The 14,737-nt window shown below is 37.4% G+C and overlaps 1 protein-coding gene across 6 annotated transcripts in view; it reads right to left on the bottom strand.

Moving 5' to 3' along the window:
- Nucleotides 1–14,737, bottom strand: part of disp1 (dispatched homolog 1 (Drosophila)) — a 123,011-nt gene that overhangs the window by 56,931 nt on the left and 51,343 nt on the right. For 2 of the 6 annotated variants that reach the window (XM_088625546.1, XM_088625539.1), the window contains exon 1: nucleotides 270–371. The exons of the other annotated variants lie outside the window; for them this stretch is intronic. Coding sequence is in view for 1 of the 2 variants with exons in the window: in XM_088625539.1 (XP_088481665.1) it covers nucleotides 270–279 (10 nt within the window). In the remaining variant the exon portion in view is untranslated. Of the gene's footprint in view, nucleotides 1–269; nucleotides 372–14,737 lie in introns of those variants that run through there. 6 annotated transcript variants of the gene reach the window in all.

A 14,737-nucleotide genomic window follows, 5' to 3' on the forward strand; every position in this document is an offset into this window, starting at 1 on the left:
TGGAAGTCCTTTAAGTGAAAACAAAAGACAGCAAACTTTTAATTAATTAGTTTTAAAATATAGAGATTTAAAATTTAAAATCCATACACTTCTCACCATGTTTCCTTAAAACCCTGCAGTTCACAATCGGGGTGAGAAAAAACAACCAAATCAGTCAGGTTCTTCTTTAAAAACCCTTGAAAATTCCTTAAGGACAAAAGATGTAAATTAGAAGCATTAATTCAGCTTAGAAGCATAACAAAGAAGGACATTTTTATGCCTCAACTCACCTTGTTTCATGAAGGTCCAAAATGTAACATCTATCTCAGAGTTTTATAGTGACCGTACTGCTCTTGTGTATAAGAAAAAAAAAGAAAGCTTTAGGTTTTCAGCATCCAATTAAAAAGGGGTTATGCTCCGGAGACAGCGCTCCAGTGTTATAGGGAGTATAGGCTATTGAAAGAAGTACTGCAGCTACAGCTTGGGAGGTGGTTTCTTGCAGCACAAAAGCAAGCCAGGCTCTCTAATCACTTTTGTTTTTACAAGGGATTTCAGTAAAGTAGTGTCAAGGCTTTAGAGTAACGTCCATAAGAGCATTCTTCTTGCCTTTGTCCTCCACCTATCTCCCACCCCCTCGACCACCACCACCACCACCTTTCCTGAGAAGGGAAATGACACAAGCGGGCAGACTACTTTTTCTTTCGAACTCACAAAAGATGTCCGAGTGCTCGAGAGCAAACGGACACAGCCAGCAGTCCATACAGAGAGCTCTTATTTGATCTGAGACTTGCTGAGACGCTAACGAAGCCAGAGGCAGACAGGCCAGAGGGAAAGCTTATTTGAGCACAAATTTAACGTTTATTCATCAGGACGGCTTTCCCTTTGAGGAGCTGCCCAAACACAGCCCTCGCAATCCAGAGTCAATCTTTTCTTGCTGCCTCTTAGCAAACACATGGGAGCCTGGGAATTTCTCCCACATACTGATAAATCAAGGGCTGCCCCTTTCACACGCTAACCTTTAGTACCTTTAGAAGGAGATGTCAAATTTCTCTGGGACTCTCGGATTTCACATGGTGTAAATCAGTTGAGCATGGAAAAAAAAGGTGCTTTACATGTTGTAGGTACAATTATGCAACATATCAAAAACTCACAGATCATGCACTCTCCTTAGTAAAAACATTGATGGCAAACAGGTTATTGCATGCTGAAGTGAATCTGACACCAAATGAGAACATGAAAGCCATGAAAGCACCTAGAACCAATAACTGTTCTTTAACCTGTTGACATTACTGTAGAAAGACAGCCCCTATATACTGAAGTTGATTTATTTTTCCCTTCTTTTATAGGACTTCACCAGACTTGGCTAGATGTGAAGCTGAGCCCAAAGGCTCATACAGATAATGGTAAACAACGGTCATCATTATCATCATTATTAATCGTGGTATACATAAAGTAAGCAGAGTTAAAAGCTGCTGAAAAATGCTAAAAAAGGTTTATCTAAATGTTTGAGAGACACTTCATTTGAGAGCATTGCAACAAATCTATCCTCTTCCATCATTTCTTTTCTTATTTAGTGAAGGACATCTGTTCTGACTTGAAGAAAGTCTTCCACAGGTTGGTATTATTCCCCATTCTTACTCAACAGTCTGTTACTTGTGCAAGAATGGTAAAATTCATTCATTCTGCGCCTTCTCACTCAGCAGCATGAACACAGGAGTAAAAAGGGGATTAGGCTCAGAGACTTGTACTAATGTGATTGGGCTGGGAATAACTAAGCAGTGGCATTCAAATGTGTCATGCTCCCTAAGGAAGTATCTTTGCCAGAAAGCCCAAATGTAGTATTCAACAGCTGCTAAATAGGCCCAAACTGAGTTGATATTAATGTACAACAGACCTCCCATGCCACTCCTTGTATTCATTAAAACGTAATGCAGTTTATGAGATCTTTCATTTATAGGAAAGGACTTTTTTTATTAATACAGTAATAAATGTAATGGCTGACACATAAATGTACAAATAACATACTTTAAAAAGTAAAGTATAAAACTGAACATTAGACGTAATATATTACCTGATTTCCATTTTTTCAATGTCTGCAGAATTCCGATCTGTAGACATAGTGCAGTTAATAGTAGCAAACATAGTAGAGCATAGCTTTTTTTCTTGAATTGTGCCTTTTCGTTTTCATGTAAGCACAGCGGAACAGAATCTGTTCAAACACTATAATTTAAACCGAAAAATCTTGCATTGCTAGCTAAATGAATAACGTAAAAAAGCCACTGTCGGTGTTAACACAGAGGTTTCATTCCATTCATTAAAATTAAAATGTTATCACGTCAAGCGGTTGAAGACATTGACTAACAAAGAAAAATGTCAGAATGAATACTGACTATTAAAAGTATATGTTTTCAGGGGGCCCAGACACCATCAGTGGGAGGATGATTGTCTTCTTTGACAAATATATGCTATAAATACCCATACACGTACTCATCTATCACAATCATCTACTGCCCTGACACAGATGGTAAACTTTTTACAAGTTGCTTTCTAAAAGATCATGGAGTTAAAAAGCAGATCCAGATAGCTTACCCACTTAACATCTCATTCCTCATACTTGTGCTCCTGGCTATGACACAAAGCCATGCATCAAAATTAAATGGATACTGTAACAGGATCGAAAGATGGCCAAAAAAAACTTCAGTTGGAAGACTACAGGACACCACATAACAGTACCACTCAGATTCTACAACTTGCGTTTCTAAATGTGTTAAGTACATCAAACACTCAAATAACCTGCAAACTGCAAATAAGATGCCAAATAGGAGTACAAAGTATTACGATTAGATGAGAATACCGCCTTTATTGAAAACCTAAAAAGGGATTAATATTACTTTTTAATCATTTTGCCAATTTAAATGTGCATGAATAGATTTAACTTTGTGAATCATGCTACCATATTTTACATATGCTTTTAAAAACAATGCAGATAAAGAAAAAAATAAAACAAAAGGCTCATTGGCTACTGCTTATCTATGCCATACTGGTCAATTAATCAACTTTCATAATACTACTCAATTACTGTATACCTAATTACCCAAGTTTGATCCTCATGTCAAAAGGATTAATTTTATTTTAATGATGTTCATATATTCGGCTCCATATTGGTTTCATAAATGATGACAATACATTTCAAAAGGCTGATGTATTTGCTTTATGCAAGAACATGAGGACATGTCTCTTAGGTGAGTACTGCAGGCTGGAAATTAAAGTTTAATTTGGTATTTGGCAGGGAACACCTAGCTGAAAGAGCATCATGTTAGATATTTTGCTGTGATTTGCTTATTTGCATGTTGCTAAACATACAAATATATGCTGATGGAGAGGCTTTCATTTTATTTTAGCTAAATCTTTTTTTATGGTAACAATTCATTCAACTGAATGCCTCAATTGTTCAGATTCACCTAATATAATACACTGTATCACCTTTCTTTAAAAGCAAAGTGCAATTTTTACTAATTAAGAAGTTTTATCATCATTCAGTATCCTAATAGTTGCGCATGACTGTTTCATTAGTCCCTGAGATGCCCATGTAGGCACTGGAATCAGTATTCAATAAAGAGCTCAACAGAAGAAACCAGGATCTACTGTCCTCCCACAATGAATGCCAAATGACCAAACAGCAGTCATCAGCAATGGCTATTTATGGCTGACAAACTGGCAATACTGTATTACAGATTCATTATGCATCAAATATACAAAAATCAGTATCTAGCACAAAGGCTAGCTTCCCATTTCAGGGCAAGCCAGCTAATTAAAAGATCACTCATCATCAAAAGATAGTCAATTGAGTGAGACAAATGAACACAGGAACTTCTTTTCCGAAACCACCCAAACATACCATTTTTGTAAACATAGAAAAGCATGAATACAAACCTAACAACTCCTCAATACTAACAATCACTCATTGTTAATGTATAGACCATCGAAAAACAACAGGGTTACACATGATTTTGATAATATGATGTTATGATCTATTTATATGATGAGTGGGTAAATATGGTTTCAAATTGAGGTAAAATTAATACAAGGTTTTTAAAAATGAATTTATCTGTTGGATTTTTAAAACCAGCTTGCATTTTAGATGAAAACTATCTTGCCTTGAAGTGTTGGGGCCCTCTTTAAGGATCTGGATTAATTCTCTGAGCCATTAACAGTAGAGTAAAATTATAACTGACAGGCTTATAGAATTACATCATGCAAGAGGTCAACAGGGTTTCCCACAAGGCAGAGTTTCCAAATTATAATGAGGAAATCGAAGAGGGAGGAGGGAGCAGGGGGAGAAAGTTTTGGGGGGTTGATTTCCATAATGGTGCAAAATAGAGCAGTAGCTTAACAGACATACCACTGTGGCTAATAAAATGGATTAGCCGTAAGGACTGCCACAAATCCTGCAGTTCCTCTTCTGCGTCTCACAACAGAGCAAAACATCATTTAATGTACCAGCATTTCCTCTTCTGATACAACCACAGCATTAAGCATGTTTAAAGCTGCACATAAAGCAGATGTAGTTACTCCAAATTTGATGTATTTGTTTCTTGGGTTTCACTGGCATCACCATTTAGAATGAAATGTATTTAATATATTCATTTCATAATTACTTGTGCCTTAATATGCACCTTAATTTTCACAGCATGATGTCGTGCTTGCTGGACTATTATATCAATTCTGTACTGTAAAGCTAATTTTTACAGCTTATACCAAACAGTGTTCAAAGAAAAATAAACATTCAGAGTATGCCAGTCTCTTATAGCTCAGCTTATAACAAATTAATATGTTTTCAAATACACTAGTAAAAAACTAATGCTGATATTTATTCTGTTTTTGTGAATGATCAGACCCATAACAAAATCAATATAAAGTTTATGTAGTCAAATCTACAGTACTTTAATCATTACTTTAAATTGTGTTGGTCAGTCTGAAACAAAACTAGAAAGATTGTCCTTAGTATATCCTGCCTAAGGCAGTCCAGAACATATTTTTTTCATTACATACTTATGGTTCATTCATGACTAAGTCCACTGCCACAGTCTAAAATTGTAATAACTGTTTAGAATATTTCCTTGGTTAATTCTATGATGTTTGTGTTTCTCATCTATATTACAGCTAAAGTTCTATCTTACATTTTCAAAGTGAATTTAAGCAGAATAAACACTTTGCCAAAATGTTTAAAAAGTTCAACAAAAATTTTAAAAATGCTTGAAAATTTACCAAAAAAGAATGCATTCTAAAAAAGAGCTTTAATGTTTTGTCATATTAGTTTTAAGCTTAATATTAAACAGAAATCACAAATTGTATTATCAATATGCTGTAATGCTCATAGTTTACAGTTTAAGAAAAATATATTCTCACACTCTTACAGATGTGATCAATTAATAAATTCACCCCAAAAACTTTGTCATTGAATTTGGCGAAATGATAGTAAAATCTCAAGATGCAAAGTAGGTTTACACATACAGTATATTTACATGGAGTTAACATTGGCTTCTATGGAAAATAATAATAATAATAATAATAATAATTGCTTACACTTATATAGCGCTTTTCTGGACACTCCACTCAAAGCGCTTTACAGGTAATGGGGACTCCCCTCCACTACCACCAATATGCAGCATCCACCTGGATGATGCGACGGCAGCCATAGTGCGCCAGAACGCTCACCACACATCAGCTATCAGTGGGGAGGAGAGCAGAGTAATGTAGCCAATTCATAGAGGGGGATTATTAGGAGGCCATGATTGGTAAGGGCCAATGGGAAATTTGGCCAGGACGCCAGGGTTACACCCCTACTCTTTTCGAGAAATGCCCTGGGATTTTTAATGACCACAGAGAGTCAGGACCTCGGTTTTACATCTCATCCGAAGGCCGGCACCTGTTTACAGTATAGGTTCCCCCTCACTATACTGGGGCATTAGGACCCACATGGACCACAGGGTGAGCACCCCCTGCTAGCCCCACTAACACCTCTTCCAGCAGCAACCTTAGTTTTTCCCAGGAGGTCTCCCATCCAGGTACTGACCAGGCTCACACCTGCTTAGCTTCAGTGGGTTGCCAGTTGTGAGTTGCAGGGTGATATGGCTGCTGGCATTACTCATTCTACCTTCAGTTTTTATGGTTGCTTAATGCATCTTTAAAAACAATGCATTCGAAGAATCATATTTAGAAATGTGCAAATGCATCTGTAGAGGGAAGTAACCATCATCAATACTATACTGAGAGACGCTGGAGGGAGCAAAAGCTAACGGAAAGTCAGGGCTTACAGAAGAGACAACACCCCTCTCTGGAGTCTAGACAGTGCTCCCCACTGGCACTGGCTTTTTCGCCAGGTGTCCCGGTTTTCAATCCAAAGACATGCTGGTAGGTTAACTGGCTTCTGGGAAAACTGGCCCTGGTGTGAGCGTGTGCGTGACTGCCTTTGTTTGTCTGCCCTGTGATACCCGTCCAGGGTGTACCCTGCCTCGCCCCCCATTGCTTGCCAGAACAGGCTCCAGCTCCCTCGCAGCCCTGAATGGGATGAAGTGGTTAGCACATGGATGGAAGGACTGAGGGCTGAGGACTTATTCACAATTGAGAATCTGAGGGGGGAAATTATATTTCTTCTGCCCTATGGGCTGGGTAGATTAAAAGAACTTGGAAGTACAGCATCTAGGAGAGCTGCTGAGATTTTTAAGCTCTTTTTCCCAAGCTTTATGCAGAAGTAGCTTTAAGGCTCGAACTTCAGGAGGAACTATTTCCTACAATGTTTGTTCTGCATGTTTTTCTTCTAAGTGTAAAAACTCCACCAAATCCGTCGTTTGCGGTGTTTGAAATGGAGATAATCAGACAGCCTAAAACAGATTTAGGAAACACAATGTTTCAGCTGAAGGCTCCACAGCCGAAACATTGTGTTTTCTTTCTTCTCTTTTCAGCATGGAATAAACCTTTAACTTGTTCCTTTGCAGCCTACGCATGCTGATGCAGCTACCTACTTAAAACAGATTTAGTCTATTTAGTCCATGTTATCATAAGAAGCTTCTATGTGGGGAATAGAGGGGAATAGAGCTGGCCCTCAAGTTCTCAGAGGTTAGGGAGAGACATTTTTCTGGAGATGATTTGCCTCTTCTCCCCAGAGCCACTCCTGCTGTGCACATTTACCCAGTGAGGTCACACGGAGAGCCCTCAGGCAGAGCGCAGTACTGCCAAACACAGTTTTATTAGGCATTTTTAGGAAAACTAAAGATCAAGTTTAGTGCAATAACAAAAAATGAATAAGCTTATTGCAATCGAAGTTGGTGTATTTCACTTTATTGAGCCTGAAAGGCTACACAGTTCCTCCTGCCTTATACTTTGCTCCTTAAAGATATCTGGCTTTCGTCACAATCAAAATAAATATTAAAAATATTATATTAATCGTTCACTTCTGAGCAAGGGAAATGGACAAGAATGAAAATGTTCCCAAGTACACATCACTGTTCCACATCTAGTCTTGTCTTCGGAAAGGCAGAGGAAATGAGCACCCAGAGATAACCCATGCGAACACTTTGAGAAGTTGTCCCTGTCAAGAACTGAACCCAGCATTCAAGAGTTATGAGGTATTAACATATTCCAAAGGCTAAAAATGTCAAATTAATGGAAGGAAGAAGTGGAACAATGTGTATTAGCTGCTGTCTGAGAAGTAAAATAATTCCTAATAGATATAAACATACAATTTCTAAGAACTATGTTAAAGGCCTTTCACTGTGGAAACCAAGAGATAGAGAAGTAATCAATTAATGCATAGCATTTTACATTACTCCATTTATATACCATTAAGCAGCAGTTGTTCCTCTGAACATATAAAACATACTTGACAGGAACGACATTTCATTTAATAATCCACAAGACCCTAGAAGAAGGGATAAATGCTTTTAATTGCAAAAGTGTATACTTTAAATTAAGCATGTGCCCTACCTCCATGTAACACTATTTACTTTTTATGATGACGTTTTAGCCAAAATGATTTTCCAAAATAAGGAGAAATGGAAAGAAACAGAACATGAAAAGTTTTGCTGAACATCATTTAAATATGAACAGACCAAACTATTTAATTTTGACTTACCTCAAGGGTTATGATGACCCCGACTCTCTTTGGTTCAGACCCAAAGGGTATAAACTCTTTCCTAATATTGTGATTTATAATGCTGGCACTAAGACAAAGATAAAGCTTCCTACAAGAGCACAGAAACTTTACTTAGCTTCTTGGACATCTCTCCAGTTTGCCTCTATTCCTTACCATATGAACAGGGCCATCTTTGTTTCATTTGCAATTCAGTTAGAATGTAGACTAATAAAAATTTCAAAGATGTTGAAAGTCTGGTTGCAAGTTCAAAATGAAGCCATGCTGTCAAGTTAACATTTAAAGAAGACATGGAATGTAAAAAACTGAATAGCAGAATACAGTTACTCCATTATTTTTCTGACCATAAAAATAGTTATAATAAAATAAATAAATTTTAAAAAAGGAAAAATGGTATGTAAACAGTTTATAAAACTATGTTCAATAATATGGCACAAGTACAATTTCTGCAATACACTCTTAAAATGAAATTGAATACTCTTGTTCAGCACCTGGTTTTAAATTCTCAATGGTGAGCAGATTGTTGTCATCTCGTTCAGACATTTCTCAACACAATGTTAGCATCTACACTGTCTCAGTGTGTTTAGGTAGGTTTCTAGCTTCTTTCTGATGATCATGTATGTTTGCCAACTAGCCACTTTAGTTAACTAAGTGCAAAATAAAGTTTAATCAATCCAACACAAAATCTATAAAAGGGCACAGTATCACAAGTCACGACTAATATTTCTTGACAATGAACTTTTTAGTTCACATTGCACTAAACCATCCTGTACAACAGCTGCTGGGTTTTTATAGTGGATTAACCTCCATTAAAGGGGGTTTGTTGCAAAAGAGAGACTTCTGTAGAGGAATAACACAAATCAATTGTAGTATGTCTCTGTCCTAGACATACAGTACTACATCATGGGGAAGTGAACTCAGATATTTAACACTGTCTTACTGTATTTTGAGTGCTGCTTTCTTGGTTTAATAAAAAAAAATCGAACAAAAGAATAAAAAAACACTACATCAGTTTTCAATTAACCACTTAATACATTAAAGCTGTTTACACAAGGTACTGTATTGGTCCAGCTTGTTACGACCCCAAGTGTCTAGGGGTAAAGGGGTGTAACATTTAGGATAATTCTTTTGGAAGCAGGTGGGTTTTGGTGAGGGACTAGGAAGCGTGATAACAAGGGTAAGGAACAAGAGTGGTGCCAAAGGAAAGAAAATAAACAAAATGGAGCTGGCTAGGACAGTGAGGGAAAGCTAATCTGACTACAAAAGAAAACCCGAAACACACGGTCTTCGGCGTCTTCAACACCCTAGCTAACCTGCACTGACTACCCAAAACCATACAAGACAAATGGCACTCACCCGTACTAAACTAGTGTACTAATACAAAATCAACGAAGTGTGTAAGTGTACGCAACAACCTAAACTAACCATATATACAAAAGTTCACACAAAAACACAAGTGAACCAGGAATACAAATAAGGGAAAACAAGAGTAATCAACAGTTGAACGTGTAACACTGGGGTAAGGTAATGGTAAAACAAGGATGAACACACAAACAAACGAAAGTACAAAGAAACTAACAAAAAACCAACAAAACAACAAAGCAAAAGCTTTTCAAAAATACACACACACAAAGCAAAACAAACCAACAAACGAAGCTGAAGCAATAACCAGAAGCGAAGCGATAACCAAAACCAAACAGGACCGAAGTCAAAGGAAAGGCCCCTCCTTGCTGAAAACCTCCATGTTATAGGCTGAATAAGATGTGTTCTGATTGGCTGAGAGCTCATTGATGATGACGTCATACTGAAAGTGTGGTGTAATGGTGGGCCAATGGGGAAGGGAGAACAATCAAGGGTCAGCAGTGTGGACATAACAGAAAAAACACACACAGAACACACACTGGGATGTAACACAGCTGCAACACAACCGATAAAAGTGTTACAAAGTTCAAATCAGTGTTGGTGAATCACACAAAACACTTCAAAATATCAGTATCAAAATATCAGCTGTATCACTCTGCAACTAACAACTGGCAACCCAGTGAAGCTAAGCAGGTGTGAGCCTGGTCCGTACCTGGATGGGAGACGTCCTGGGAAAAACTAAGGTTGCTGCAGGAAGAGGTGTTAGTGGGGCCAGCAGAACCCCCACTAATGAGGGGGTTCTCATCCTGCGGTCCATGTGGGTCCTAATGCCCCAGTATAGTGACGGGGAACCTATACTGTAAACAGGTGCCGTCCTTTGGATGAGACGTAAAACCAAGGTCCTGACTCTCTGTGGTCATTCAAAATCCCAGGGTGTTTCTCGAAAAGAGTAGGGGTGCCGGCGTCCTGGCCAAATTCCCATTGGCCCGTACCAATCATGGCCTCCTAATAATCCCCATCTATGAATTGGCTCCCATTGGCTGCTCTCCTCCCCACTGATAGCTGATGTGTGGTGAGCGTTCTGGCGCACTATGGCTGCCGTCGCATCATTCAGGTGGATGCTGCACATTGGTGGTGGTCCACTACCTGTAAAGCGCTTTGAGTGGAGTGTCCAGAAAAGTGCTATATGAGTGTAAGCAATTATTATTATTATTATTAAAATATATTTTTGCTCCTTCCATAGTATCATTTGGATTCCAATGACTACTCTCTGCAGAGCTGGAGACAAATGGCAAAACAAGCTCAGATTTGTCTCTTCCTATTTCTTTAAGTTAATAGATCATTTCACTTCATAACTTCCTGTTATTAGTTTTTCAAAAAATTCTTGCCTACTATAAAACAGAGTTGACCTACTTTTTCAAATTAATGTTTTTTGTAAGAAAAATGTTCGCAAAGTTATAATAAAGAGTTCTTGGTGTTACAATATAAGCATTAGATAAACATGCATAATAAAATATTCTAACATTATACTGTTAAACATTTATATGGATAAAGAATAATTGTGGCATTCTACATTGGCAAATTATATAATTTTCTACATTACTGAACATAGCTATTGCTTCTTTTGCATAATTGTTATATGGAAACATTTAAGAACCTTTGGGTATGGGACGTTTTTTTTAAATAAATAACAAAATTACTCGGTATTATACTATTAATGGTGAAAATGCCTTACATTCAATACTAATCTAGTAAGTCACAAAGGATGGAGGCTTCAGCCAAATTAAAATCAAAGTTATGACTTTACATTTCATTTTAGAACTTGTCACTTGTAGTGTTTTGATAAATCACAGCAAAAGCAATCTTTTTTTATCATCAGAAAAGACCTGTCTGCATGTTATGAAGCTGTCAAAATATATTATGGCAGGGGAGATTTTAGAAGTAGGAAGGCATAGAGGTCAATGACACACATGATTTGGGAGAGACAAACTATTTATGGTAATGTAACACATTGGCTGTGCTCTTCATCTTTTAAAAAGCAATTACAGCACTACACCATTAGGATTTACAAGGCATTGTAAATCACACCACTGATCTGGGATTTGGTGGCTTGTGCTCACAGAATGGGAACATTCTCAGCATCAATGGTACATTAAGATAAAAAACTGTGGTGCCCCTCACTCAAGCCTAACAGATCTAACTTTTCAATCCGATTGGTTTACCATCAGTCAGACAGTTATCCTTGGGAGGGTTTACACCTTCTACAGATATTTAACAACTGACTTCAAAAGGTAGTAAACTGCTCATCTAGGGACAGTAGGTAGACTAGTAAAACAGGGTACTGTCAACAGAGCTACATTACGGAGTCAAACCTGCTGGAAAGGACTTGAGAGCGCATAGTGTTACTTTATTGCAGTTCTCCCAAACAGATCAGATACTTAAGCATTACATAAAGACAGATCATACCAAGACAGTTCTAAAAGTGAAATGCTAACCAATGCAGCAGAATCAATGTCTCCCTATAACACAACTCCCTTTTCACCTTCTGAAGTTTTCTACCCATATGGGATCTAGCGAAACTTTCATTTCCTTCTCTGTCGTCTATTGTTGTGGTGCCTACTAAATATTTACTCTTCCCAGAATCCTAAAAAGGGATAGAGGGAACCCCCTTTGTAATGCTGGATAAGAAACACTAGTCCTTTGCCAATCACAAGGTTTAAGCAAATCCCTCTAATTAACCATCTAATTCAGTGGCAAATTAGAGGACACCTTTTTACTGTGAGTTAGGATGACTTTCTGAACTTTGAACTGGGTTCACCACCTCCAAATAAAGATTAAATTACTCAAAAGCAATGATAAAAGATATAAGGTCTACTTATAAAAACGTTAATGAATACTGTATTTGATAATTACCTAATTTGCTAATAAAACAATGAAGAACGTCAAAGGCAAACAAAACACTCCTGCTACTAGTTACATTTTTTAATTGAGTATTTCTGTTCAGACAGTTAAAGAATGCTTTAACTATTTATGCACTATTTTAGCATCTAGAATCCTCGTGTAATTTAAAGAATACCCATAGATATATGCTACATTAGGCATTCCTTGGTTGAGATTACCTATTTAAATCTGAATTAATACTTGTATGACCCGTAGCTTAAAGTAAAATATGGACAGAGAGCTACAGAGCTTATTCATTTAAAAAATGTTACAAAAATGAAGATTCCATGGATGCTTTAAAATAAGATTTGTTTCTAGTATTACTTTAAACTTTAAAATATGAATAGCAAAGGCTTTACCTAAGTCAAAAAGGTCATTCATATACTGTCAGTTAAGGTTGTGTAATTTATTCCTTCATATACATAGAACTAAATAACCGTAAACCCTCACTTTCCCAGACTAACTGGGGAAAGGGTGTCCTTAAAATTACAGATTTCTCAGCCCAAAAACACACCCTTATATATGAAATATATATACTTACACTACATATCCTATCTGGATCTTTTCACATTTTTAAAAATTGTAATCACATGATAAATTAAAAAATGTTCATCTGTCATACATATACAAAACTTTTTATTTTGTGTTGTAACTATATACAATTTGTGAAACCAAATATACCCATTGTACACAGTTACAGTGCAAAGAATTAAGGCAATGGTGCCTTAAATGGCTCAACTGATACTCCTGAAATGTAAACTTGCTTTATTATTTGTACATTTCCCCATTATTATAGGAAAAGTCCAGTATCTCTGGTTTTAAAGACAAAACTCCCTATTTACCAGATTTTGTTTGTTAACCAAAGGTTTACTGTATTGAACAGAGTGTAATCTAAAGCAGTGGTTCTCAAACTGTGGTACGCCTACCGGCAGTGGTACGCGGAGTCCCGCCAGGTGGTATGCCAAATGACCCTGGAACTGTGTCGTGTGCGCTGAAAAATCGGGACGGGTTTTCATTCATTTTGTATTTTAATACGTGTCGAATACGCAGCCTACGTACTACGATACAGTGCACGCTAATACTTCAGTGGACACAATATATACTCTGTTATTCTATACCACTCTATAGGAATGCGTGCTACGGACGCAAGTGACCAATTGTATTTAAAAAAGCTACTGTATCTCCAGCAAATAGGGAGGAAGGAAAATGTGCGTGTTTTTGGAACAATGCCAACGTTGTAAACACAGGAATGCATAGAAATACGTGCTACGAACGCTGGTAATCTTGTGAGCACAGGAGTGATAGATAACAGAAAAATATTTATGAACTGTTCTAAGTTAATTTGAGAAAAATACACTGAGCGTCTCTGTGTTTCGCTCCCATGCACATGAAATAAAAACTTTAAATAAATACGGAAATAAAAACAGAAACACAGAAAAATGCAAGCTTGCGGATTGCTAAAGCAGGTAAGCCTCGCTATTTTTGAAGAACCTTATTTACCGTTGGCAAAAGAGCTGACACGTATTATGTGTGGAGAAAAAGCTGCTAAACAGCTCGACCTGCTGTCCCCCCCTGAAAGACACAGTCATTCATAGAATTATTGAAATGAAGGATGATATAAAAAGTACGCTGATAGAGTGCGTTAAGATGAGCAGTTGTTTTTCACTGCAATTAGATGAGTCTGTAGTCGATTTGGCCAATTTGCTCGTTTACGTTAGATACGAGTTTGAGGGTACGTCCAATGAGGACTTTCTGTTCTGTAAGCCGCTACCCACAGGAACTACAGGAGAGCACATATTTCAGCTTCTGAATCAATTTATCAAAGAGAATGGCATCGACTGGATAAAATGTGTTGGAGTTTGTACAGACGGTGCTAGAGCGATGACAAGCCGACATAACGGTATAGTTGCACGAATTAGAGAGGTTGCACCAGAAATTAATGGACCCATTGCAACATCCACCGCGAGACCTTTGCCATCAAGAAAATGCCTGATGATTTAAAATCTGTTGGACTCTGTTGTGAATTGTATCAAGGCTCGAAAAATTAATTCACATCTTCTTTGCTCGACTAAACAGGCTCACCCCTCTCACTGAAATGGTGCATTTTTATTAGTTGTTGTTACTGTTTTTTTTATGTAAAACACTTTGAGAAGCCAACTTTAAAGGCGCTTTATCAAATAAAGTTTATTATTATAATAATATTTATTATATGTATGTGTGAGTGTGTGTGCACGCGCGCTCATGTTGGTCATTGAGAATTTCTGGGGTTCCTATGAGATGATGACTTGTAGGTGGTACTTGGAT

The sequence above is a fragment of the Lepisosteus platostomus genome, chromosome 3 (genome assembly GCF_059453375.1).
Source record: "Lepisosteus platostomus isolate fLepPlt1 chromosome 3, fLepPlt1.hap1, whole genome shotgun sequence".
NCBI classification, from domain to species: Eukaryota; Metazoa; Chordata; class Actinopteri; order Semionotiformes; family Lepisosteidae; genus Lepisosteus; species Lepisosteus platostomus.